This window comes from Microtus pennsylvanicus, chromosome 3 (genome assembly GCF_037038515.1).
Source record: "Microtus pennsylvanicus isolate mMicPen1 chromosome 3, mMicPen1.hap1, whole genome shotgun sequence".
In the NCBI taxonomy this organism is placed as follows: domain Eukaryota; kingdom Metazoa; phylum Chordata; class Mammalia; order Rodentia; family Cricetidae; genus Microtus; species Microtus pennsylvanicus.
In genome coordinates this window covers 24,162,820-24,185,994 of record NC_134581.1, presented here as the reverse complement: position 1 = coordinate 24,185,994, position 23,175 = coordinate 24,162,820, and the positions used below count along the sequence as shown (strand labels likewise).

Below are 23,175 nucleotides of genomic sequence, written 5' to 3'. Positions count from 1 at the left end.
GTAGACTTAAAGACAACTCTCATATTCCTGAAAAGCCATCTCCCACGTGACCCTCCTTTAAGGATATCAAGGCTGGATGAAAAGCTAGCTGTACATAAACTCTGGCAGGCTAGTAGGAAGAAGGAAGGAATTGAGCACGGAAGGGTGGGATCTTTTTACCTTAGCACCTAGAGAACCTGATATTCTCTCCAGCCAATGAGAGCTCCCCACTGGCAGTGGTAAACTGGGTGCTGGGTTGCCAGGACGACCATTGCAAAGACGCTGCCGCGTGAAGTTGAATACTTCCTGTCCTCATCCGGACCCCGATATCTGGTATCTATACCGTCAACAAAGGCTGTTTCCCAGTAGTTCATGGGGACTTATAGGGACTACGGGACCCTCTTTCTCGTCTCGAATTCCTTCGTGGACGCTCTGCTGCCTGCGGACGCCCCGGTTTCCCTAGTGAAGGGGCTTTGCAGACACTCCCCACACCTGCACGCCTCTAAAAACAGCCTGGCGATTCCCTGGGCTCCGGGAGAGGGAGGGAAGATGAGGGTGCCTCCGTCTGCGACTCCGTGTATTTTGTATCAGTACATTGATTTCCCTTCTCTTTAAAAGAGTCTCTGGGCTTGCTGGTTTGACAGGTTGTGGGGCAGCTGTCGCGCTTACCACCCATTTCCCAGGATCAGAGTTTTGTGTCTTTGCAGAGCCATGGGCAGCAAGAAGAAGGAAATTGCCCTACAGGTAAGCCTCTAGGGGCGCTAGCTCCCTTCTCTTGGTCGGAGAGGGTTGTGTGGGTGTGGGGTGCAGAATAAAGACGACTTTCTACTTGCTAGGAGTATGCTACAGTGTTCTGGAACTCGAGTGCCCTATCCTTCTGCGTTAACGTAGAAATGAATATCTGGAGCACCTAGTAATGACAACCTTATGTATATAAATATATCTCCGACCGAGGCAGAAGTTCTTAATGGGACTTTGCAACCATAAGACTCAAATGGGCGGTAACATAAAACCACAAATCCGAGAGAAGAGAAACAGCCTAATTCCCCAATCTTATTTCTGCTGAACAATAATTACAGGTTATATATATATATATATATATATATATATATATATATATATATATACACACACACACACACACACACATATATATATACACACACACATACACACACATATATCCTGTGCACATATATACATACACATGCATATGTGTATGTATGTGTGTGTGAGAGAGAGAGATTCTTTGGATCTGGGCATGCATCTGTGAACTCTGTGGTGACCAGTTTCCCGGCACTGTTTGTTTAAACAGCATGGCTTGAGATGTGTTGTGTGATGAACATGTGTTTTGTAGACGTGTTTTCTTCATTTGCACAGGGGACAAGCCAGCTCTCTCCTCCTTCTCCTTTCCTTCTCCACATCCCCCAGCCTCATTGTTTTTTGAGACAGGGTCCCTCTATGTAGCTCACCTGTGAAGTGAGGTTGTGTGAAGACCCCATGAAGCGTTGGCATCCTAGGACTCCAGAGTGGGGATCTTCTATGGTCGATTCTTAGGGCCTGGTTCCTCCCTTATTGCTGTGCGAACCATTTCCTCGACCTCTCTGAGCCCTGTGTGGATGCAGGCCACCATTCCGCACTTTTGATATAGGTGCTAAGGACTCACAGTTAGATCTTCATATTACTGAGCCATCGCCCCAGCTCCCTGGTCAGTGTTCAGAGATGTTGGAATGTCAGATTGACAGTTTACTTTCAGGTAACTAAAAAGTACCCCCAAAATATTCTTTATACCATATTTACCTTTAAGAAAAAAAAGAATTATTTCTGAAAACTCTGTCCGTATGTACACCTGCATGCCAGAGAGGGCATCAGATCCCAGTCCAGGTGGTTGTGAGCCACCATGTGGTTGCTGGGAATTGAACCCAGCATCTCTGGAAGAGCAGCGGGTGCTGTTAACTGCTGAGCCATCTCTGCAGCTCCTATGCCGTACTTTTAAGTACATGTTATTTTTTGTAATTTTTGAAAATGTTTTAAAATGAAGATGTGTTTTGATTATATTTTGAAAGAGTGGAAGGGGTAATAATATTAATTTCCCTTGTATTTCATACCTCACATATTCCAGAACTCCTTATAAGTATGAAAAATGTGAATGGAAGACAACAAACTAGTAATTCCTGACACAGAGTGAACATAAACCACAAAGGGAAGCCAGTGTGGCACCGCTTGTGTGCAGGTTAGCAACACGGGACAACTTTCTCCTCGACTCCTGCACAAATAACATGCAGCTTTCTTAGTGCCTGAAAATGGCACACGTTGTTTTTAAGTCAATTTTTTTCCCTGGAGTATAAGGGGAGAGGGAAGAAAAAAGGGAGAGTGTGAAGAGAAGACAGAACTGCATTGGGGAACACTGCAGAGAAAGAGCTGTACCCGGCTTTGTCTTTTGGGCCGCCAACCAGCTCCAAGATTAAGACAGTTTTGAATGTTCAGCCTAGCTTAGGCCCTTTCTGGTTAGCTCTTTCAACCTAAATTAACCTGCTTCTCCTTATCCATCATTTGCCTCAGGAGATGTTACCTTTCTTCCTTCTGCATATCATACTTTCACTGCTTCTTTATGTCTGACTGGTGTCTGCCTGGCTTCTGACCCCGAATGTGTCCTTTGTTCTCTCCTTTTTCTCTCCTTCTTTTCCTCTGGAGCCTAGATTTCACCTCCTATTTATTCTTTCTGCCCACCAGCCCTGCATATCCTTTCTCTGCCTAGCTATTGACCGTTCAGCCCTTTATTAGACCAACCAGGTACCTTAGGCAGGAAGAAGAAACAGATACAACACATCTTAACATAATTAAACACACATCGTTAAACAAATGCAGCATAAACAAATGTACCACATCTTTACACTGTTAAAGTAAAATTCTACAGGAGAAACAAAGGTGTTACCATCTTGGCCTGGTAACAACCATATTCTCCAACAGAGAGCAACGGGGAAAGGGAAGTGGCTTCCCACCTCTGCCCTTACTGACACTGCTTTTGATCCTTCTGGCTGCAGGTCAACATCAACACCCAGGAGCTTTGGGAGGAAATGCTCGGCTCCAAAGGACTGACTGGTGATTCAAAATGAAACCGTGTCCCCCTGATCCATTCCCTTGAAAATCATTCAGTAACGCATGTGAAGAAGGGGTTACGATGAGTGGTATTTTCTTTTAAGCCTCTGTCTCAATCCCCAGTACTACGTAAGCCAGGTATGGTGGCACACACCTATAATCCCAGCATTTGGGAGCTGGACACAGAATGATCAGAGTTCAAGGTTCATGGCAAGTATGAGGCTAGCTTGGGCTACCTGTGGCTGTTTCAGAATGTACACACAAACAGAAAAAGAGCCAGGCCACTTCTTTGTGTCTGCGTGCACAGTAGCCCTGCCTTATCTACGGTTCTACTCTCCTCTGGTCCAGTTACCTGCATCCTACCATAGTCCCATGGAAAAATTCCAAAATATAAGTTCATAATTTTAAAATTCCACACTGTTCTGAGAAGTGCTAAGATTTCATGCGCTCCCATCTGGGACACCAGTTCTTTGGTCCAGTGTATCCACATGGTGTCTACTCGTTGTTCATTGTCCTCTTAGAAGCCGGTTATCATACGGTCTCTGTCCCCAAGGGCTTGTATCAGCTTTGTCCTATCCAGCTTCTGTTCTCTATTGTTACAAATATTCTCTGTCATGCTGGCCTCCTGGACCGGGTTCTTTCTGCCCTCCTGTTCCTGAAGCTGTTTATAACATACCCACTCTGAGGCTTAATATTAACTCCACACTCTTTGGCCTATTAGCTCAGGTTTCTTATAGTGGCTGGCTGGTGGCTACCTGATTCTGCCTACTCTCTATGTCTCTATTCGGATTTCCCATCTGGCTTTACTCTGCTAAGCCATTGTCCAAAACAGCTTTACTCATCAATCAATAAAAGCAACGCATATACATTGAACCACAGTGCCTTCGAACATATCCCCCGAGGAAGAGGGGTTCTGTTGTATTTCATTTAGTTGGACATCAGTGAATTCAGTCCAGTAAATGAGGCAGTACTGTCAGGTGAGAGGGTTCTCTTGGTGTAGAGCTGATTGCTGTGCTCAGCTTGGTGGCCAGTCACAGGAAGTTGTAATGACCTGAGGCACTAAAGGAGAATGTTTTGGAAGGAAAATGACGTATCGCAGAGATTTGGAAATAACCAGGGACTGCACAACCATTGTCCACACCTATCTTCTTTGTATCAGCTACCCATTGCTGGGTAACAGTTTACCCACACAACAGCGTCTTAAACATGGATTGTCCTCCAGCAGGTCAGGGTTATGTCCAATCCAGCTGGGTACCTCTGGCCCCAGACGCTCTCCCAGGGCTCAGCTTGCATGTCACAGATGGGTTTTCACTTTGGAGCAGACTCGCTTCCAAGCTCGACATGGCTGCTGGTGGCCCAGGCTCACTCAGTGGTAGTCAGCAGGGTCCATGTCCTCACTGGCTGTTGGCCAGAGACAATTTCTGGCCATCGGTTTCTGCATGAGGCTACTCACGTCATGGTAACTTGCTTCCTCCAGAGTTGGGGCACTAAGGGGACACAGCGGCAAGTTGGCCTTTCGTCAACTTAATCTTAAAAGTCATATCCATACTTTCTTGTGCTTATTAGAAACCTACCATGAGACCCAACGCACTCTCAAGGGCAGGAGGCTGGAGTCTTTGAAGTGCCCACCTCCCCAGCCATTACTCCTTCCTCTTCTCTAGGTATCTCTGCATTCTGTTACTCTCAGCTCTATAACGCCTCTGTTTATCTCCATAACCGTTCAGCATTCCAGAATGTTCCCTCTCTCAAAAACTCCACATCTTTCCAGCACATTTCTTTACTATTTCCCGAGATGTGTCCTAAACTGAGACATCTTTCCTGAGCACGCCATGGGTTTTCCCACATCTTCATTTTCTCCATGTTCTTCTACCCCGAGGACAACCACAGTTCTCACTCCGGGGCCCAGCTCAAAAGTAGCCTGCCTCTGTGAAATCTTTGCTGATCTCCACTCTCCTCCTCATGGGAGCCCCTAGGGCTCTGTCAGGCTCCCCACCACACTTCCAGTTTGCCATCCCCTGTCTGTCACCCCAGCCTCCAACACAGCATTATTAGCTTTTCCATCGGGCATCTGGAGCAGATTTGTCCAAGCCTGGGGCCAAATGGATATTGAACAATGCTAGACCTATTGATCCAGGATGTGTGGGTGTGAGTGTTGGCACACTCACAGTTGGGGAGATTATGAAGCCTTTTTGATGGTGCCAAGGCTTAACTGTTGTACTCATGTTTCTGGTCAGGGCAGCTAAATGCAGCCTCAGGGTGAAACAAAACATTACTTTTTTTTTTTAACCAACAATGAAAGAACTAGCATTCCACAATCTTTTGGAAATTCTGCCATGTGCTGGCTGCCCTGCTAAGCCCTCGTATGACCGTGGCTAACATTTCCTGAGCACTGACTCTGCCAGACCTACTCAGTAGTTTGATGGTGGAAGGCTCCTCTCACTGGGCAGGTTAGAGGAACACACACACACACACACACACAAACACACACACACACACACACACACACGGCCGGGGTTAGTGGGTGAGAGAGAGAGAGAATCCATCTTTCTGGCACCGTATAAACTTGTTTCTAAAGCCATCCACACAGGAAGCCTCATCTACTGCTGCGCTTTCTCATCCGCCTTCAGATTCATACAGAATTAGGCATCTTCCAAGCATTCTCTGTTTTGCTTTCCGTCTGTCAGAGCGAAACCTTTGTGCTCCTCCTCTCTAGTGTTCCCACCTTCTGCCCCTACACTCTTGTGAACACCACCTCTCCCAGAGCCAAGGAGGAGAGAGGATGAGGTGCTTGTAGAAGGTGTCAATGAGACAGAAGCTGGTGGAAGCTGACCTTGGAGGTATCGGTACAGACACTGCGGAGACTCCACTTTGGTCCCCATTTCTTTTCCTTTAGAACTTGATCTTGCCTTCCCCAGTAGAGCTGTTTGCCGTATCCTCAGTCTTCAGAGACATTTTCCTTACTTCAGCCAAGTGCAGTTTTCCCTATGGTGCGTTGGAATCCAAACATCTGTCAGTTATCAAGGTCTTGTTCTCAAAGAAGCCCCGAGCCTTGCTCTTAGAATAGACGCCAAAGAGGCTCAAGCCCCCTTCCCTCCAGGCATCCCGGTGTCTTTTTTATCTCTATTCCTAGATTTTCTAATTGATAATGGAAATTCAGGTTTTCCATCATTGGACGAGAGTCAGCTGCATGCTGCCTGTCAGTCACCTGTAGTGACCTCCTACTTTTGGGGTAATTTGTGTTCCCTTCCGATGTCCACTGAGTAACACTCTGGCCCATGCCTGATTCCCCCAAGACAAAGGGATCACCTTAAAACATGTTTCTACCTCTATCTGTACTCACTCGGTCTCTTCCTACCCCCCCCCCCCATTTAAGACAGGCTCACGTGTAAAACAAACTCGTGTGTAGTTGAGGATGACTTGAATATCTCCTCTTCCTTCCCCCACCTTCCAAGTGTTGCAATCACAGTTGTGAGCCACCACACCAAGCTACTTTAGAAATATTTCAGATCCAGAATGCCACGTTGGAGTGAGGGATGGTTGTGTTCTATGCTCAGTCCCAGTCTGCTAAGTAGACGTCTGTCCTGCAAGCACATGCACTACAGGGGTGGAGGTGCGAAAGCAGACTGTCTGCAAGGACGTGGCTGTCTGTGGAACATCGTCTCTCCTTGGTTCCTGCAGTTGTGGACGTCTACCAGGGCTGGTGTGGCCCCTGCAAACCTGTGGTTAGTCTCTTCCAGAAGATGAGGATCGAGGCTGGTTTGGACCTTCTCCATTTTGCTTTGGTAAGATTCCTTCTTAGCAAGAAGTCACACAACAGTGTAAACCAATTAAACATGGACGAAGCAAGGAGCAAGAAGCACAAGTCGCCCTTTTCAAATAGAAAGGCACCAGCTGTCACTGTGTCCTGTGGCTGTCACTGTGTCCTGTGATGTCACTGTGTCCTGTGATGTCACTGTGTCCTGTAGCTGTCACTGTGTCCTGTGGCTGTCACTGAGTCCTGTGATGTCACTGTGTCCTGTGATGTCACTGTGTCCTGTGATGTCACTGTGTCCTGTAGCTGTCACTGTGTCCTGTGATGTCACTGTGTCCTGTGATGTCACTGTGTCCTGTGATTGTCACTGTGTCCTGTGATGTCACTGTGTCCTGTGATGTCACTGTGTCCTGTGGTTGTCACTGTGTCCTGTGATGTCACTGTGTCCTGTGATGTCACTGTGTCCTGTAGCTGTCACTGTGTCCTGTGATGTCACTGTGTCCTGTGATGTCACTGTGTCCTGTGGCTGTCCTGTGTCCTGTGGTTGTCACTGTGTCCTGTGATGTCACTGTGTCCTGTGATGTCACTGTGTCCTGTAGCTGTCACTGTGTCCTGTGGCTGTCACTGTGTCCTGTGATGTCACTGTGTCCTGTGATTGTCACTGTGTCCTGTGATGTCACTGTGTCCTGTAGCTGTCACTGTGTCCTGTGATTGTCACTGTGTTCTGTGATGTCACTGTGTCCTGTGATTGTCACTGTGTCCTGTGATGTCACTGTGTCCTGTGATGTCACTGTGTCCTGTGATTGTCACTGTGTCCTGTGATGTCACTGTGTCCTGTAGCTGTCACTGTGTCCTGTGATTGTCACTGTGTCCTGTGATGTCACTGTGTCCTGTGGCTGTCACTGTGTCCTGTGATGTCACTGTGTCCTGTGGCTGTCACTGTGTCCTGTGGTTGTCACTGTGTCCTGTGATGTCACTGTGTCCTGTGGCTGTCACTGTGTCCTGTGGCTGTCACTGTGTCCTGTGGCTGTCACTGTGTCCTGTGATGTCACTGTGTCCTGTGGCTGTCACTGTGTCCTGTGGCTGTCACTGTGTCCTGTGGCTGTCACTGTGTCCTGTGATGTCACTGTGTCCTGTGGCTGTCACTGTGTCCTGTGGCTGTCACTGTGTCCTGTAGCTGTCACTGTGTCCTGTGGTTGTCACTGTGTCCTGTGATTGTCACTGTGTCCTGTGATGTCACTGTGTCCTGTGGCTGTCACTGTGTTCTGTGGCTGTCACTGTGTCCTGTGATGTCACTGTGTCCTGTGATGTCACTGTGTCCTGTGATTGTCACTGTGTCCTGTGATGTCACTGTGTCCTGTGATGTCACTGTGTCCTGTGGCTGTCACTGTGTCCTGTGGCTGTCACTGTGTCCTGTGGCTGTCACTGTGTCCTGTGGCTGTCACTGTGTCCTGTGATGTCACTGTGTCCTGTGGCTGTCACTGTGTCCTGTGGCTGTCACTGTGTCCTGTGATGTCACTGTGTCCTGTGATTGTCACTGTGTCCTGTGATGTCACTGTGTCCTGTGATGTCACTGTGTCCTGTGATTGTCACTGTGTCCTGTGGTTGTCATTGTGTCCTGTGGCTGTCACTGTGTCCTGTAGTCTATGTAGACATAAAGGCATCGACCTCACCACAAAGTTGTATGCAGGGAAGAAGCACATGTCACTAAGATGCATCTGTGTATCCGTCTTGGTTAGTGAGCACTGTTGGACAAAATGTCACTTTCAGAGTCCAGCGTGTCAAGACTTTTATCCTCGATGTCGTAAAGGGGCTCTTTTAGCAAATGTTTGCTTAAAGCACAGAAACATGAATTCCATAGAGGTGTGAAAGAGACCCTGCTGACCCGCTGCACAGTGTTGCCTTGCCAGGTCCGCAGACACTAAAGACAACGGGAGACAATGGGTCTGCCTTACACTCATTTCTCAGAAGGTCAGACTCCAAGGGCCATAGGTGGTCAGGGGATGCCTGAGGACCTTCAGACCTGTCACTGCCAGTGACAGCCATAGGAGGATGTCAGATGGTGGGGCTCCCTGGACCAGTTGAGTAGATAGGTGGGGGAGTCAGAGAAGCTTATCTCCTTCCCACTGGACTCCTCAAGGTAATGTCACTGACATAACTAACTGCCACAAGTACGTTGACAAGCCAGTGAGTTGGGCTTCATTCGGGAGGTGGATCAGGAGGGCATGGCGTTGCTGTGACTCTTCACTGGCTGCACCTAGGGGACCTGCTGACAGCTTGCTTTCTTCAGGCAGAGGCAGACTGTCTTGATGTTCTGGAAAAATACCGAGGGAAGTGCGAGCCAACCTTTCTGTTCTATGCAGTAAGTATCTTTGCAGGAGCGGAATTGTTATAGTGACTTTTATTGTTTTATTAATAAATAAAGCTCAGGGGTCAGATATTAGGGTATAAACCTGATAGATCCACAGAGTGATGGAGAAAAAGATCAGCTGCACTCCTCTCCACCTTCCCAGGTCAAAAAGACCCGTAAACCTTTCTAAGCCCCTCCTTTTTCCTCTTTGTGTCTCTCTATCTTCATGTGGTTGGCCAGAAAAATTCTATGGTTTATTCCCAGTCAGCTGAACATGGACTCTACCCTGTGAATCAAGGCTTTACTCCATTGGAGGTCTCGGAGCAACAATACAAACAAACCGCCCACCACACTTCGTTGGATACAAATCTGGTATTCAGACCAGAAGTATCAGTTCTCCTGAGCCACCGTGAAGCCCCAGCCATGCTAAGGGGTGATGCTGTCCCTGACACACCCTCTAGACGGATTCACTAAGTCCAAGCAGAACTTCCCTGAGACATGGGCATGCACAGGTGTGTTCATTCTTGCCTGAGGGCCCTGTGCAACAGGAGACAAAAGACACAGCTCCATGGTGGCCTCTGGTGGCTGGACAGCCTTCTTAGGGGACTGTGCATGGCAAAGCACACACATCCTGGAGTGCACACAGTCAGACACGCTACTCTCAGAGCAGTTTTGAGAATGCCTTCTTTTAGAGGAAATGATAAGCTGTGAATCTGCCTTGATACCTACAGTGTGAAGTGAAAGAAAAGGCGAGGGAGTCTCCCGGGAACCCAAAGGTTCTGTAGTGACAAGTGACGTGGTTGTCTTTGGATGTGCCAGCCCAATGCCCCTTAGAACCTACTGTTGCATCCTTGGCTTTCCAGGTTGAGGCTCCCTGCCAGACTCAGGAGGCAACTGGTGGATAGGCTGACACAGACTCAGCCCCGCCCCCTCGTGGTAGTCAGGGAAACCAGGGTCTGCTCTCCTAGGTCTCCTGGCAACCAGTCTGGGTTGCTCAGTTCAGTTCTTAGCCTTGGCACCTTGAGTGGTACATATTAGGGACTTGTTTTAATTATGTGTTACATTTCTATTTATTGGTGTGTGTGCGCGCGTGTGTGTGTTTGCACACGTGTGTGTGCACGTACCTGTGTGTGTGTGTGTGGCACATGCACGCACACACACACACGCACATGCCACAGCACGTGAAGGTCAGATGACAGTTGGTTCTCTCCTTCCACCTTGTGGGTCCTGGACATTGAACTCAGCTCAGCGTCCTCAGCGGGAAGCATCTTTACCTGCTGAGCCATCTTCCTAGTCCCATGTTAGAAACTTAGGCTAAAATGTCACTTGCTCTATGTCTTTTGGCAGTGAGACCCAGCTTCTGCATGGCTGGGGTTGTGGGGAGAAAGAACCACTCAGTGGGAAGGAGATGGCCACGCCCAAGCAGCCACCCTGGCCATTAGAGCTGTCACAGAACACTGTCCTTACTGAAGTTATTAGATTGGTTGGGCCAATGGTGGTTAAAACATAATTCACAACCATCTGTGGGGATCCAGGCCACAATCTCCAACTCATGGTGGCCCGCCAGGGGATGGAGAGAAATGGAAGCAGGGCCGTCTTACAGGAACTGCTCCTCAGATCCGTGTCTCAGTGACATACGTGGAGAAAATGAAAGCGGGAAAGTCAGGCCCACCCTAAGCGTGAGCACTACGAAGTCCTCCCTGACTGCCGCAGCCAGGCCTGGGAAGTCACACTTCCACTTCCGTGTTGGCGAGCTTCAAGAGAGAAGTCCCCTATTAAAGCAGGTGTTACATCCTAGCTGTGTGTTTGGAGCGACCACTCCCCTGTGCTTCCACCGAGGCAGGTCCTCTGTCTCTCTCAGATTAGTGCTGGTATTCTTTGCCTCAGTCTGAGTGCTTGGTATATAGTAAGTACTCAATAAATGTCTGTCAATGCTACATGCAAGTCACATTTAGTACACAATTTTTCTGTGACTTGTTCCTCCCTTAACTAACTGCCAGTTGCCCCGAAGGAAGCTTCCACAGATGGGGGTCAGGGAGGAGTAGAGATCAGAGAGAAATTGTTTAAGAAACAGGGTCCAAATTGAGGGCCTCATAGTGGGATGGGTTCCAGGAAGGAGCTGGAGGAGTGAGGGTGGAGGGTGTGGGCCTGGGGTTGGTGAAGACCTTAGGCATAGCTTTCACCGTCCTTGTCTCCTGACATCAGTGACCAGCCATGAAGAGGGTTTCACGTGGTCTGTCCCACCTTCCAGGGAGGAGAGCTGGTGGCTGTGGTGAAGGGGGCCAATGCTCCCCTGCTTCGGAAGACCATCTTACACCAGCTGGAGGTGGAGAAGAAGGTTCTGGCTGAAGGCAGGGAACGGAATGTGGTAAGCAGAGGTCACTTGTCCAACTGGCAGGCTCACAAGTGGCCTCACATGGTCCCCTCCCCCACCAGGAAGCTTTCATGTCCCACACTGGGCCTGTCCTTCACCCAGGCCTCGAGAGAATACACGTTCTGAAGTTTCCGCCTTTCCAGAGACCCTGGACCTTCTCTCATCCGTTTCCCTTTCCCTCACAACTAAACTCTTAGTCATGGCTGCAGGGAGGAGACAAGCTTGCAGAGCTGAGTAGTAATGTAGCCCACCACACCACACTCGAGACAATCAATTCTTTAATGGAAGAGTTCATTTTGGCTCCGAGCTTAGACTTCGGTTCATAGTCAGTTGGGTCTGTGGATTCTGAGCCAGTGTGGAAGCAGCGTGAAGTGAAGGCTGGTCCTCTCAGGAAGGCTGGAAAGAATAGCCTCCTCTCCCAATCTCCTTCAAGTACACTCCCCTACTGACCTTATGGCCCCACCTCTTTAGGTTCAACCATCTTGCCAAACCAAGGACCATGAGTTTAATGCGTGGGCTTTGGGGGAACACCCAAACTACAGCAAATGGATGGAGGGATCTCCCCCCAGCCTCATGCTGATATCTCTCCTGGAGACCCCCACACTCGAATCCCTAAATGATTTAGCTGTGAGCACACAGGTCATTTCCTTAATTCAGAAACCTAGCTGTCATTGCGGGGGGGACACGGGGTCAGCATAACTTGCGGCTTTGAGAAACTATTTCTAATATCAGACAGACCGCATCATCTTCACCAAGAGGAGGCAATCTTTAAACAATCCATACGCCATAGATTTACTGAGGGGTTTCCAGGCACCGTGTGCACCTGCTGGGAGAACACTGTTGGGCGTTCACGCTCAAGCTTTCAGGCTAAGTTCCAGAGAACGCGGTCCCTTTTCCAGAATACACAGACCCAGGCCATACTTCCATGTTTCTAAAGATACTAGCTTTGCCTCCCTGAGAAGGAAGACCACACACTCAGTTTTCACGAGCTGCCTCTGGGGAAATGGTGTGGCCCTTTATTTCTCTGCACCAGGTGGCTAGTCCCTTGTATCTGAATACCAGCTGCCATTCTTTATTGTTTCCTGGTCTCTCCTTGTGCTTGGTTAAGAGGCAAACTCCAAAGGCTCAAGACCAGCAAGGGTTCCCGCATCATCCAGCCACTAGAAAGGCCCTCGTTACCCAGACCCTGATGAACCTTGTCCTCCTCCCCAAGGCTGACCTCTGCATTTTGATACTGTTTCTTTAGATGTTGAAAGTCTTCCTAACGATTTTCATTGGCTAAATCCTTTCTATTCATAACTCCTTTATCCTAGGTTACTGATGAGGCTCTTTCTGGTGCAGCCAAGTGTCCTCTCCGAGAAAAGGATGGCGGTGAAGATGCTGGCATAGGCCTAGGTGAGTACAGAGCCGAAGAGCAAGGTGGGTTCTGATTTGATGTGCACCTTCAACAAGTGAGTCACCAGGCTACTGGGCATCTCAGCTCCGGGAAGCTGGCCATGAGCATTTTGTCTTCAGTACTTAGCTTCAAACAAATGGGATCTCCCTTCGGCCCTTTGGTGCCATCACGAGTCCATTTGACAGCTGTCTGATGAGACTAAAATATAACTTCACTGGCAATCCTTGGACATCGGGAAATGGTCTTCCTAGAAACTTCAGTCATGACGAAGAAGAGGAGCAATAAATTCTGTCTGAGCTGGGGAGTTCAAATTTCACTTTCTGCCTCTCTGAAACGTCACAAGCCCTCCCCTCTCCACAGGCTTTCTTCCTCTGCTCACAGCCCCACCCCCTCTCTTCCTCTTTCTCCAGCTATACAGGTTTTATATGCACCGCCTTGTGGCTCTTCCAGAGCCTTCCTAGAAGAGTAGCCTGGCTGTGTGTGAGGATCAGAGAGTTAGACAGGCTGCTGCTGGGAAGATGTCTTGTGTGAGAGCCAAGATGCCAGGGAACCGGGACTGGATGCCAGGGAACCAGGACGGGGTGCCAGGGAACTGGGACTGGATGACAAGGGACCAGAAAGGGATGCCAGGGAACAGAGACTGTTGATAGGGTGCTAAAGAACCGGTACGGGGTGCCAGGGAACCGGGACAGGGTGCCAGGCAACCAGGATGGGATGCCAGAGAACAGGGACGGGGTGCCAGGGAACAGGGACTGGGGATAGGTACCAGAGAACCGGTTCTGGGTGCGCCAGGGAACCGGGACTGGGGTCAGGGTGCCAGGGAACCGGGACGGGGTGCCAGGGAGCCAGGACTGGATGCAGCTGTTAGTAGGAAGCTTTGAAGTCATCATCACATGAGATTCATGGCTATTTCCCCCGGATGCACAGTGAGGACTGTTGAGATTGGATCCCGACAAAGCAAGAGGCGTGGCTAGCAAAGCCAGGACGTCATGGGAAAGACAACCTGTGAATTGGCGCTCACAGGAAATATCTCTTCTGTGTTAGGGCCTCTTCCCCGCTGTGCTATATCCTTCTCAGTGAAGCCTCTGTCCCAGAACACCACCTGAAACTCCCTCTCCCTCAGCCTCTCTTCCCTCGGCTAAGATTGTGAACTTTGTCCACTTCTTGGGGCCACCCCTCAGCTTCACCCCTGCTGATGCTCTGTGGCCAGGCTCTGAACCCACTGTTCCTGAAAGGGCACTCCTGAGAGACACAGTGACCTTCCTGCTGCCAAAAGACACAGTCTTTTCCTGCGAAGAATGTTGATATCCATGGTGTTCATGTGCCTTCCCCTTCAATGCCCTCGCCACCACCGTGTGTGTGTGTGGTGTGTGTGCGGTGTGTGTGTGTGTGTGTGTGCGGTGTGTGTGTGGTGTGTGGTGTGTGTGTGGTGTGTGTGTGCGTGTGTGTGTGCGTGTGTGGTGTGTGTGTGGTGTGTGTGTGTGTGTGTGTGTGTGGTGTGTGTGTGGTGTGTGTGTGTGGGGTTATCTGGAGATGGAACCTAGGCCCTCATGCATGCTAGGCCAGTCCCTCTGAGCTACAGCTCAAGTCCCTACCCTCTGGCTTCTGAGATAACATCTCTCTATTTCTCTGGCCTTTTCACTGGACTTTCCCTTGGAGCTGAAGCTAGAAGAGACCTACAAGGGCCTCATCTCTTCTCCCTCTATGCTTTAGGGATCTCATGAGCCCACCAATTCATCACAGAATCAATCCTAAGAGTGCTTTAATGTCAAGTGTTTGCAGTCGATCAGAAATGGGAACCACAGAAAGATGAACAGGTGGTTGCTTATGGTGACGGATACTGTGCAATTCAGTGTTTCTGTCGCCATGTGAAATACCTGGGAATAATCATCTTATACAGCACGGTGTCTATTTTGGCTCAGAGTTTTGGAGCCTTCTGTGAATAATAACTGGTCCTGATGCTTTGGGGCCCATGGTAAAGCAGCACAGGGCAGGAGCATTTGCGGGGAGCAGGGATCTCACCATGAGGAGGCAAACGAGGGGAAGGAGCTGGTCTGGCCACCTGTCAATAGGTCACATCTTTCAAAGGTTTAACCACTTCCTATCAGGGCCACAGGCTGGGGACCAAGCCTTTAGCTTCTGGACCCTTAGGAGGCATTTATCCAGTGGATAGCATATACCTATTTAGTACAGGCTTCACAGAGAGCCCCCGTAGATACAGCCGGTTTTGTTTAATTATGGCACAACAGACACAAAAGTTGAGAAGCAGGAAATAGATTGTGGGAAATGCTGATTCTGTAGAAAATGTAGATAACTTCCCAGGGCCAACTTCATGTAACCAGGAGCCCAAAAGGGACGGGCTCTTGGACCAGACAAAGCTTTCCCTACAGTTTCCCAGAACTTGGACCTAAGTGGTCCCCGATTGTCAGGGTTGATCCCCAGCAGAGCCAAAATAAAGCTAAAGCCAAAACGAAATAAGGAAGCTCAAGCCGATCCAACCAACGTGAGACAGAGAGGTCTGAAGCTACAATGTAGTAGCATGTGCTGGAGTGGAGAAGCGCAAAGTTCATGCAGGGCCTGGGATAACCATTTCTGCCACATGGCAAGGAAGGCAAAAAGCAGAAGGGGGCTGGAGAGAGGCTGGGTGGTTAAGAGCACTGGCTGCTCTTCCAGAGGACTCAGCTTTGATTCCCACATGGCAGCTAACCACTGTCTGAACTCCAGTTCCAGCAGATCCAGTGCCATCGTCTGGCCTCGGTGGGTATGGTATGCCCATGGTGCACAAACATACATGTAGCCAAAAGATCCATACATATAAAATAATTTTCCAGAAGCAGAAGAGTCCAGAGAGTGAGAAGAGAGCAAGGCAGACAGCAGTTAAATCTGAGACCCACAAGAAGAGGTGAGGAAGACATAAAGATGTCGCCTCTGCTCCAGTGCTCGCCCAGCTCCAGGCAACTTACTCAGTCATTCCAAGTTTCTGAACTGTCTTTTGGAAATGCCCATCCCTATGTGTCCCCAGACCGGAGTTCAGAGAGTCAGACTCTGTCCCTCTGTGTCGGGCTGAGGTTCCTGGCTGTGGTCTGGTGTCAGATTGGTGCCATTTGCTAGAGTCTGAGGCTCAGCCTAGAGGCCAGAGGATTGAAGCCTGGAGTCTAGACCTGGTACTCGGTGCGATCGATGGAGCCTGTACTGAAACAACACTGTTCCTGCAAATGACCTCCTGAGAGCCTCAGCATCTGACAGCACCTCCCCTACCCCGTTTCAGTGCCATCAGAGAAGAAGGCCTGTACATTAGGCATCATTAAGCCCGACGCAGTGGCCCATGGGAAGGCTGACGAGATCATCATGAAGGTAGGAGATGCAGGAGATTCCCCCATGGTGACTACACAGGGATGGGCAGCGGCCGCTGTATTGTGCTGAGGAAAGGAGGCTTCTGATGAGTCACCTCAAACTTTATCCCCGGTTAGGACGCTATTAGATCCAGGGACAGGTGCTGGGAGCGGGGCTAAGAACCTGCACGGCTTCTATTGTTGCCCATTTTTATTTTTTACCTTTCCATTAAGATCACTGTAAATGTGGGCATTACAGTCACATTTGCAGAATACACACATGCACGCACACACATAGATATTTATGTGTATATATATGTATATATTGTATGTATATTCTGCAGATCCAGGAAGCAGGATTTGACATCCTATCAAACGAAGAGAGAACCCTGACAGAGGCAGAAATGCAAGTGTTCTATCAACACAGAGCTGGGCAGGTCAGCTCATCTGCTCCTATTGACCCAGCTCACTCTCTCTTTTCTCTTCCAGCACTATGCTGATAAGTTGATAGGAGCTGGGAGGGGAGCAGGAGGAAGAACAAGAATATGGATGGCAAGTGGGTGGGTAACGGATTTGCACTCAGAATATGGTTTGGAGCCTGTACGGCTCAAGTACAACGGCTCTAAGGGAAAATTCTAACTGTTAAGTAATGGAATAAAGACTTTTATTAGAAGGATGCTCCAGAACTCCCAGAATTCATGAACGGAAATGAAAAAGTTTAGCAAGAGGACTTGGAGAGAAGAGGAGCCAAGAAAGTTCTAGGGCCCACAGGAGTCACGGCAGTAGGCAAACCACTCGACGTTGCCAACTGCAGCTTTAGCCCACAAGCCTTTTCTGCTTGCTTCTGCTTCTGCTTTGCCTACTTGGGGAGTATGGTTGCCCACTCTTAGGCCATAGCACCACCTCCCAAGTCAGAGGTGTGATGGTTGCTAAGCATCCTGGTTGTGAAATGAGGAACGAATGAGATGGAGGAGAGATCTTCCCCAGAGGAAGCCCAGGATACTGTTGTTGAAGGAGAAAGGGCTGCAGAGCAGGGTGAGGGGCAGTCCCATCTGCACTGTACCTTTGGAGAGCCAACGCCTATATATAACATCCCCATGTGTACAATGCTTTTAGCATGCCTCTACCCAGCCGGCTCACCTTCCTGAGGCCTTGGGGTGTGGTTGGTCATCACCATTACAGTGGGCAGACATGGCTGTGTGTCCAGGGGTGTACAAGGCTGCTTACACCTCCCTTCCAGTCTGTGCGGAGCCCGGGCTCACTGGCCTTCAGCTGTCAGTAATGCCTGCCCCAGGTCACTGTTCTTCTTCCCTGTGCCTAGGAGGCATTTGAGAAGCTAGTCCATCACATGTGCAGTGGACCCAGCCACCTCCTGATCCTCACCAAGACCGAGGGCACCGAGGATGTAGTCGCTGCTTGGCGAGACTTCCTGGGGCCTTGCGACCCCAATGTGGCCAGGAGGGAACACCCTGAAAGGTGACGCCAGCTGTAGTTCCTTCATCCACGTCAAGCTGACACTTCATTTGGTGTTGGGTTCAGAATTGTGGGTGATTGCCCTTTCTATATATCTGGGAAGACTTTGACATCTTCCTACCCTGACTGACTCTCCCAGCCTTTGCTGAATACCCCCACCAGGGGACGCCCCTCCCCCCTCTTCTAAAGGCTGCAGCTGAGTTTGGCTCAGTCATAGATCTCAGAGATCCAGACAAGCCTACCAAGTCAAAGGCTGCAGGATGGCCTGTACTATAGATTCAATTCCCACGGTCATCTGGAGTCAGCTTCCCGTTCAGCACACCTACCTAAACCTGCTTAGAGCTTTCTCAGTGACTCAGTGAGTCACAGTGCCAAATCCATGGGTGCTGGCCTTGAGGTGACAGGCCCATTGAAGGCGTAGGTCACAAACAATCCCACACCAGTTTGGAATTATGATTAATAGAATGGTTATTTATTTAAGGAGGGAAAACTTACAGATCACCGTCCCAGACAAAAACCCTCTGCACAATCAGGAAGGGAGCCTAGTCGCCAGAAGCAGAGCCGGAAGCCAGAGCTGCTTTTTTAAAGGGAGAGAGACCACGCCCCAATGGGCTATCTCAGCGGCTATGGACAGACAACAGGAAAGAACTTCACTAACAGCTAAAGCCCAAGAGCTGTCCCTTGCAGTCGTAAGGGGCAAGGGCATCTAACTGAGGCTAAGTAAAGCAGTGGGGGGCTCAGATCTTAGGTCACCACCTAACGGGCAAGTCCCTAAATTGGCTTCAGTTCCCTAGGCTGTAAAGTGGGGAGAGGACACAGGCATGTAGAGCTGTGCTCAGCACATGGGTCCTACCCAGCACTATCAGTGTTACAGTTCTTATCAAAGTTAGTCGTGACACACCGCATGGTGCAAGCCCTAGGCAGAGACCCAACAGTGGGAATTGTAGTCTCCCTCTGGGCAATGGTAAAAAAAAAAAAAAAGTCAGGTCCTGTGTGTAATGCCCCTGGCCAGCAGCTGCTGGCATGGTTGCTGTTCTTGGATTCTCCACAAAGAGCAAGCACCCTCATGCTGATTGGTGGTCCTGTTACCAGAGAGCAAAGCATTTCTTTTCAAGTGAAGCAATTGTTTCTTTCCCATTGTACCCCTGCTCCCAGTCTCCGGGCTCAGTATGGGACAGAAATGCCCTTTAACGCTGTGCATGGAAGCCAGGACAGAGACGATGCCAACAGAGAGCTGGCCCTGCTCTTCCCCAGCTTCAGGTTTTCAGATACAGACACGGAAGCCCCGCAGGGTAAGTTGTCACGGCAGATTTCTTCATTAAATCTGAGGTGAAAGCCATGTACGATCGTGTGTGTGTGAAACCGACAGCTTGCCTCCTAATTAGCAAATAAATCTGTTCTGAAGCCAAGGTCACCATGTAACTGGTGCCAGCGTTAAACCATCTGGTTTATTCATCAAGCATTAGGATTGCTACTTAATACCGTACTGGCCCTTTTTTCTGCTTATTGTGGAGTCCCCGTTCCACTGTGAAGACACTTTGCCTTTCTTTCTGCAAACCATGAGGAAAATCTCACAACTTTAAACAAAATTAAAAATTTATTTTTATAATTTCACATAAGCATGCTTTGTACACTGATCCCACCTCCCTCCCTCCCTTGCCCACCCTCCCTCCCCAACAAATCTCTCTAGTGTTCATGTCTGTTCATTTTGCATTATGATCCACCAAGATTAACCAGGGCCACCTGTTTGACCGTGGGTTTGAAGCTATCTGTTAGCAAATGCCTGGAGAACTCAGAGGGAGCACACCTCACTGAAGATGGTGATTCCCTCTCCCAGAGTCAGGAGTTTAGAGGCTGGCCTCAGGTGGGCCCCATGCAGGTAATGACAGCTGATATGAGCCAATGATTACAGCGGTTTTATGAGTTCAGGGAATGGTGGTTGGTGACCCTTTACCCTGCCTTCTCTTCCTCTTTTACAATGTTCACTGAGCTTTAGCAGGGTTTGGTACGGGACTTGCTTAGGACTGGGCCCACATCTGTCCCTCATTTTCTGCATCCCAGGCAGCCGTGAGTCTTTATACACTACTGTCCTTTGTCAGGAGAGGCTTCTCTGAGCAAAGCTGGGTAACACCTTTGTCTATGAGTCTCAGCACTGGTATTCAGAAAGCAATTGCTCATAGTCGGTCAAGTTAACCCTGAGGAATGTTCCCCACATGGGCCTACTCCTCCCATACCTGGGTTGTTAGCTAGGCTACCAGGCACTGGTCCCTTCCTCTTGGAGGGTCTTGATCCCAGGCAGATGGCACTTGCTATTCTGTCAACGCTGCGTACATGGGCATGCCTTGTTTCTCAGATGGTTTCTTCATACCGGAGAAAGTTAATCCTCTGCCCATCCTGCACCCGCACCTCCCTAATCTCCAGGCCTCCTTCCCTGCCTAAACCTTCCCACCCACATTACCTCCCCACTTTCTTTTCTAATTATGTTCTACTATATGCCTTTCTTTACCACACATCGCCTTGCTTCTTTGCTTGCACAGCCCATGTGATACAAATCATACAAATCACACTATGATCCTCGTGTGCACATGGCATTTGTCCATTTGGGTCTGAGTTATCTTACTTATTTTTTTCCCAATTCCATTCATTTCCCTGCAAATTCATTTTTCTTTACTGCTGAGTAATATCACACTGTATCTGTACAAACCTTGATCATTCATCAGTTACTTCCATTTCCTGGCCTGTGAATAGGGCAGAATGAACAAGGCAGTTATCCCTGTCGTAGGACAGAGTCCTTTGGGTATGTGCCCACAGTGGGATGTTTTTGGGACCCCTCCAGATTGATATCCAGAGTGGCTGCAGTAGTTCCCATCGACAGTGTTCCCCAACTCTGCACCAGCTCTGGTTCTTGGTGTTTGTGAGAAGTGCCTTTGTTGGCATGGGAGATGGTATCTTTTTTCTTTTTTTTAAAGATTTATTATGTGTACAGTGTTCTGCCTGCATATATGCCTTCAGGCCAGAAGAGGGCAGCAGATCTTATTTTAGATGGTTGTGAGCCACCATGTGGTTGCTGGGAATTGAACTCAGGACCTCTGAAAGTGTAGCCTGTGCTCCTAACCTCTGAGCCATTTCTCTAGCACGTGAGATGGTATCTTAAAGTGGTTTTAATCTGCACTTCCTTAATGTCCAAGGTTGCTGAACACCTTCAAAGTGTTTTAATAAAATGTTTCACCTCTAAAGTGAAAATTTAGTAACTTTCTCAGACTTACTTCAAAGCCAGGTGTCTCTCTCTTGTCCCTGTGCCCTAACCCCTTCCCTGGTAGGCTTGCTGAGTAGCCAGGCTGCCATAGAAGGGTCCTTTCTGGAGCCTGCTATGGCCTTCTGCCCCTCAGCATTAGAGTGAACCAGGAAGGATCAGTATCTTTCCCTCCATGGGAAGCACTCACAGGGCCCGGTCAAGATGGGCCCAGTCGTCATCTTCTACGGATCTGAGTGAGAAGCCAGAATCTTTGTGCACAGAACATTGATTCTGTAACTGGTGGAAGAATTGGGTCCGGTAGCATTGAGACTGCAATGAGGTGAAAGGGTAGGAAATGGAGAGTCCAGGGAAAACAAACAACCCAAGAATATAAAGGCTAGTTTCTTATGAGGAGGCAAGCTGGGCAGTGGCTCACACCTTTAGTCACAGTACACAGAGACAGGCAGATCTGTGTTCAAGGGCAGTCTGGTCTATGAAGTGAGAAACTCTGTCTCAAAAAGAAAAAATGTGTACATTACCTATGTGTTTTGGTTTTATTTACCTAAATGTTTGGCGTGCTTATGGTCTCAAGATCTAAAGCTCATCATTCCAGGACAGGTGGGGTGGATGTGAGGAACATGCTGAGTGTACCCGTTTAGGGATTCAGGAAACCCTGGGGAGCGTGGCTCTGGGGCTGGGGATAGGAGACCCAAGTTCACACAAGCAGCACTGTTCTTCAGTTTTCTCACTTCATGGGCAGTCCTGCCAGGGCAGCTCCCTTCAGAGGCATGGTGGAGGCATGAAGGTGTAACTCAGGGTCAACAAGGGCAGGTGCAGGTGAACTGGCGGGACACAACTTGACTAGGATACTGTGGAGCACTGGAGATTTGGGATCTGACATTTTGGCCTCAGCTGATAGAGCAGGGCGGGGGGGGGAGTGTTTCTAGAAGGGTCTGAGCCCAGATCACACTTGGCTTCTGTGAAGTAGCCTCACGGAGGAGCAGGCACTGACCTTTGCTCAGCGCTCTCCCGGCTACAGGCTCTGTAGACAGATCCTGGCCCCACTACTCACCAGCTCAACAGCATCTGGAAAGTTACTTACCAGGGCTGGGCCCTAGACTTCCTGTGTGAACTGGAGACAATGATAGACCCATTAGACCTCACACTAATAATACAGATCACCATCTTCCTCACAAAGCTGCTGTGAAGATGAAGGCAGACAGGATGTAAAGGTCTAGTGACTGACCTACCTCAACGGTTCATTTTTAACTCTGTATCCACCCTCTTAACACAACCATTAGGACCCCTTGGCTATTAGGCCTGGAGACACACTCCAGCTCTGTCTTTTTGGGGGGTGGGGTGGAGGGTGAGAAGGACAGAAGTCCGGGCCATGGCTGTTTCAGGAGTATTACAGAACAATGTCACTCCCTCCCCTAGGTGCTGAGGCTCAGAGCAGCGAGCCCCATGGAGGCCCTTTGTATCTCTGAGTGTACCTGAGAACTGGGACACTACTGCCTGCTGCCAGGGTCAAGGTCACAAGGTCACATGAGGAGCCCTCGGAATGTTCATGTCTGCACAGGACCTTCAGAGGAAGATTTCAGAGCACCAATATGTTCTGGTTCAGTCCTATTTTGTAGACACCAAGAATAACTGTATACGCTTCCCTGACTTATTAAACAGTCTACAGAACATACCCTACCTCCTTCTAGTTACTGCACTCACTCCACCGAGGACACTGGATCTCCCCAACACTAAATCTACTGCTTTGAGCCTAGCTTGGTACCTTAAAAAAAAAACAGATATTTGTGTGTGGGGGTGTAAGTGTAGATGTGTACATGTGGGCGTGGGCACAGGTCAGAGGACAACTTGAGGAATTCAACGATCTCCTCCCACCTTAGAGGTCCTGAGTATCCAAAGGTCATCAGGCACGGCAGCAGGTACCCTTACTTGCTGAGTATCTAAAGGTCATCAGGCACGGCAGCAGGTACCCTTACTTGCTGGGTATCCAAAGGTCATCAGGCACGGCAGCAGGTACCCTTACTTGCCGAGTATCTAAAGGTCATCAGGCACGGCAGCAGGTACCCTTACTTGCTGGGTATCTAAAGGTCATCAGGCACGGCAGCAGGTACCTTACTTGCTGAGTATCTAAAGGTCATCAGGCATGGCAGCAGGTACCCTTACTTGCT

At 49.2% G+C, this 23,175-nt stretch overlaps 1 protein-coding gene across 2 annotated transcripts; it reads left to right on the top strand.

Annotated features, from left to right (window-relative positions):
• Positions 1-132: 132 nt before the first annotated feature.
• On the top strand, positions 133-22,666 carry Nme9 (NME/NM23 family member 9). Of its 2 annotated transcripts, none has more exons than XM_075967723.1 (12): positions 133-312; positions 687-723; positions 3,024-3,081; positions 6,757-6,860; positions 9,120-9,191; positions 11,431-11,547; positions 12,867-12,948; positions 16,218-16,303; positions 16,626-16,718; positions 17,603-17,757; positions 18,910-19,046; positions 22,427-22,666. In XM_075967723.1, exons 2-12 carry the CDS (start codon positions 691-693, stop codon positions 22,474-22,476), a joined length of 987 nt encoding a protein of 328 aa, XP_075823838.1. In that variant the 5' UTR covers positions 133-312; positions 687-690; the 3' UTR covers positions 22,477-22,666. The 2 variants fall into 2 exon arrangements, with proteins under 2 accessions (XP_075823838.1, XP_075823837.1); XM_075967722.1 differs by having other exon boundaries at positions 624-723.
• The last annotated feature ends 509 nt before the right edge of the window (positions 22,667-23,175 follow it).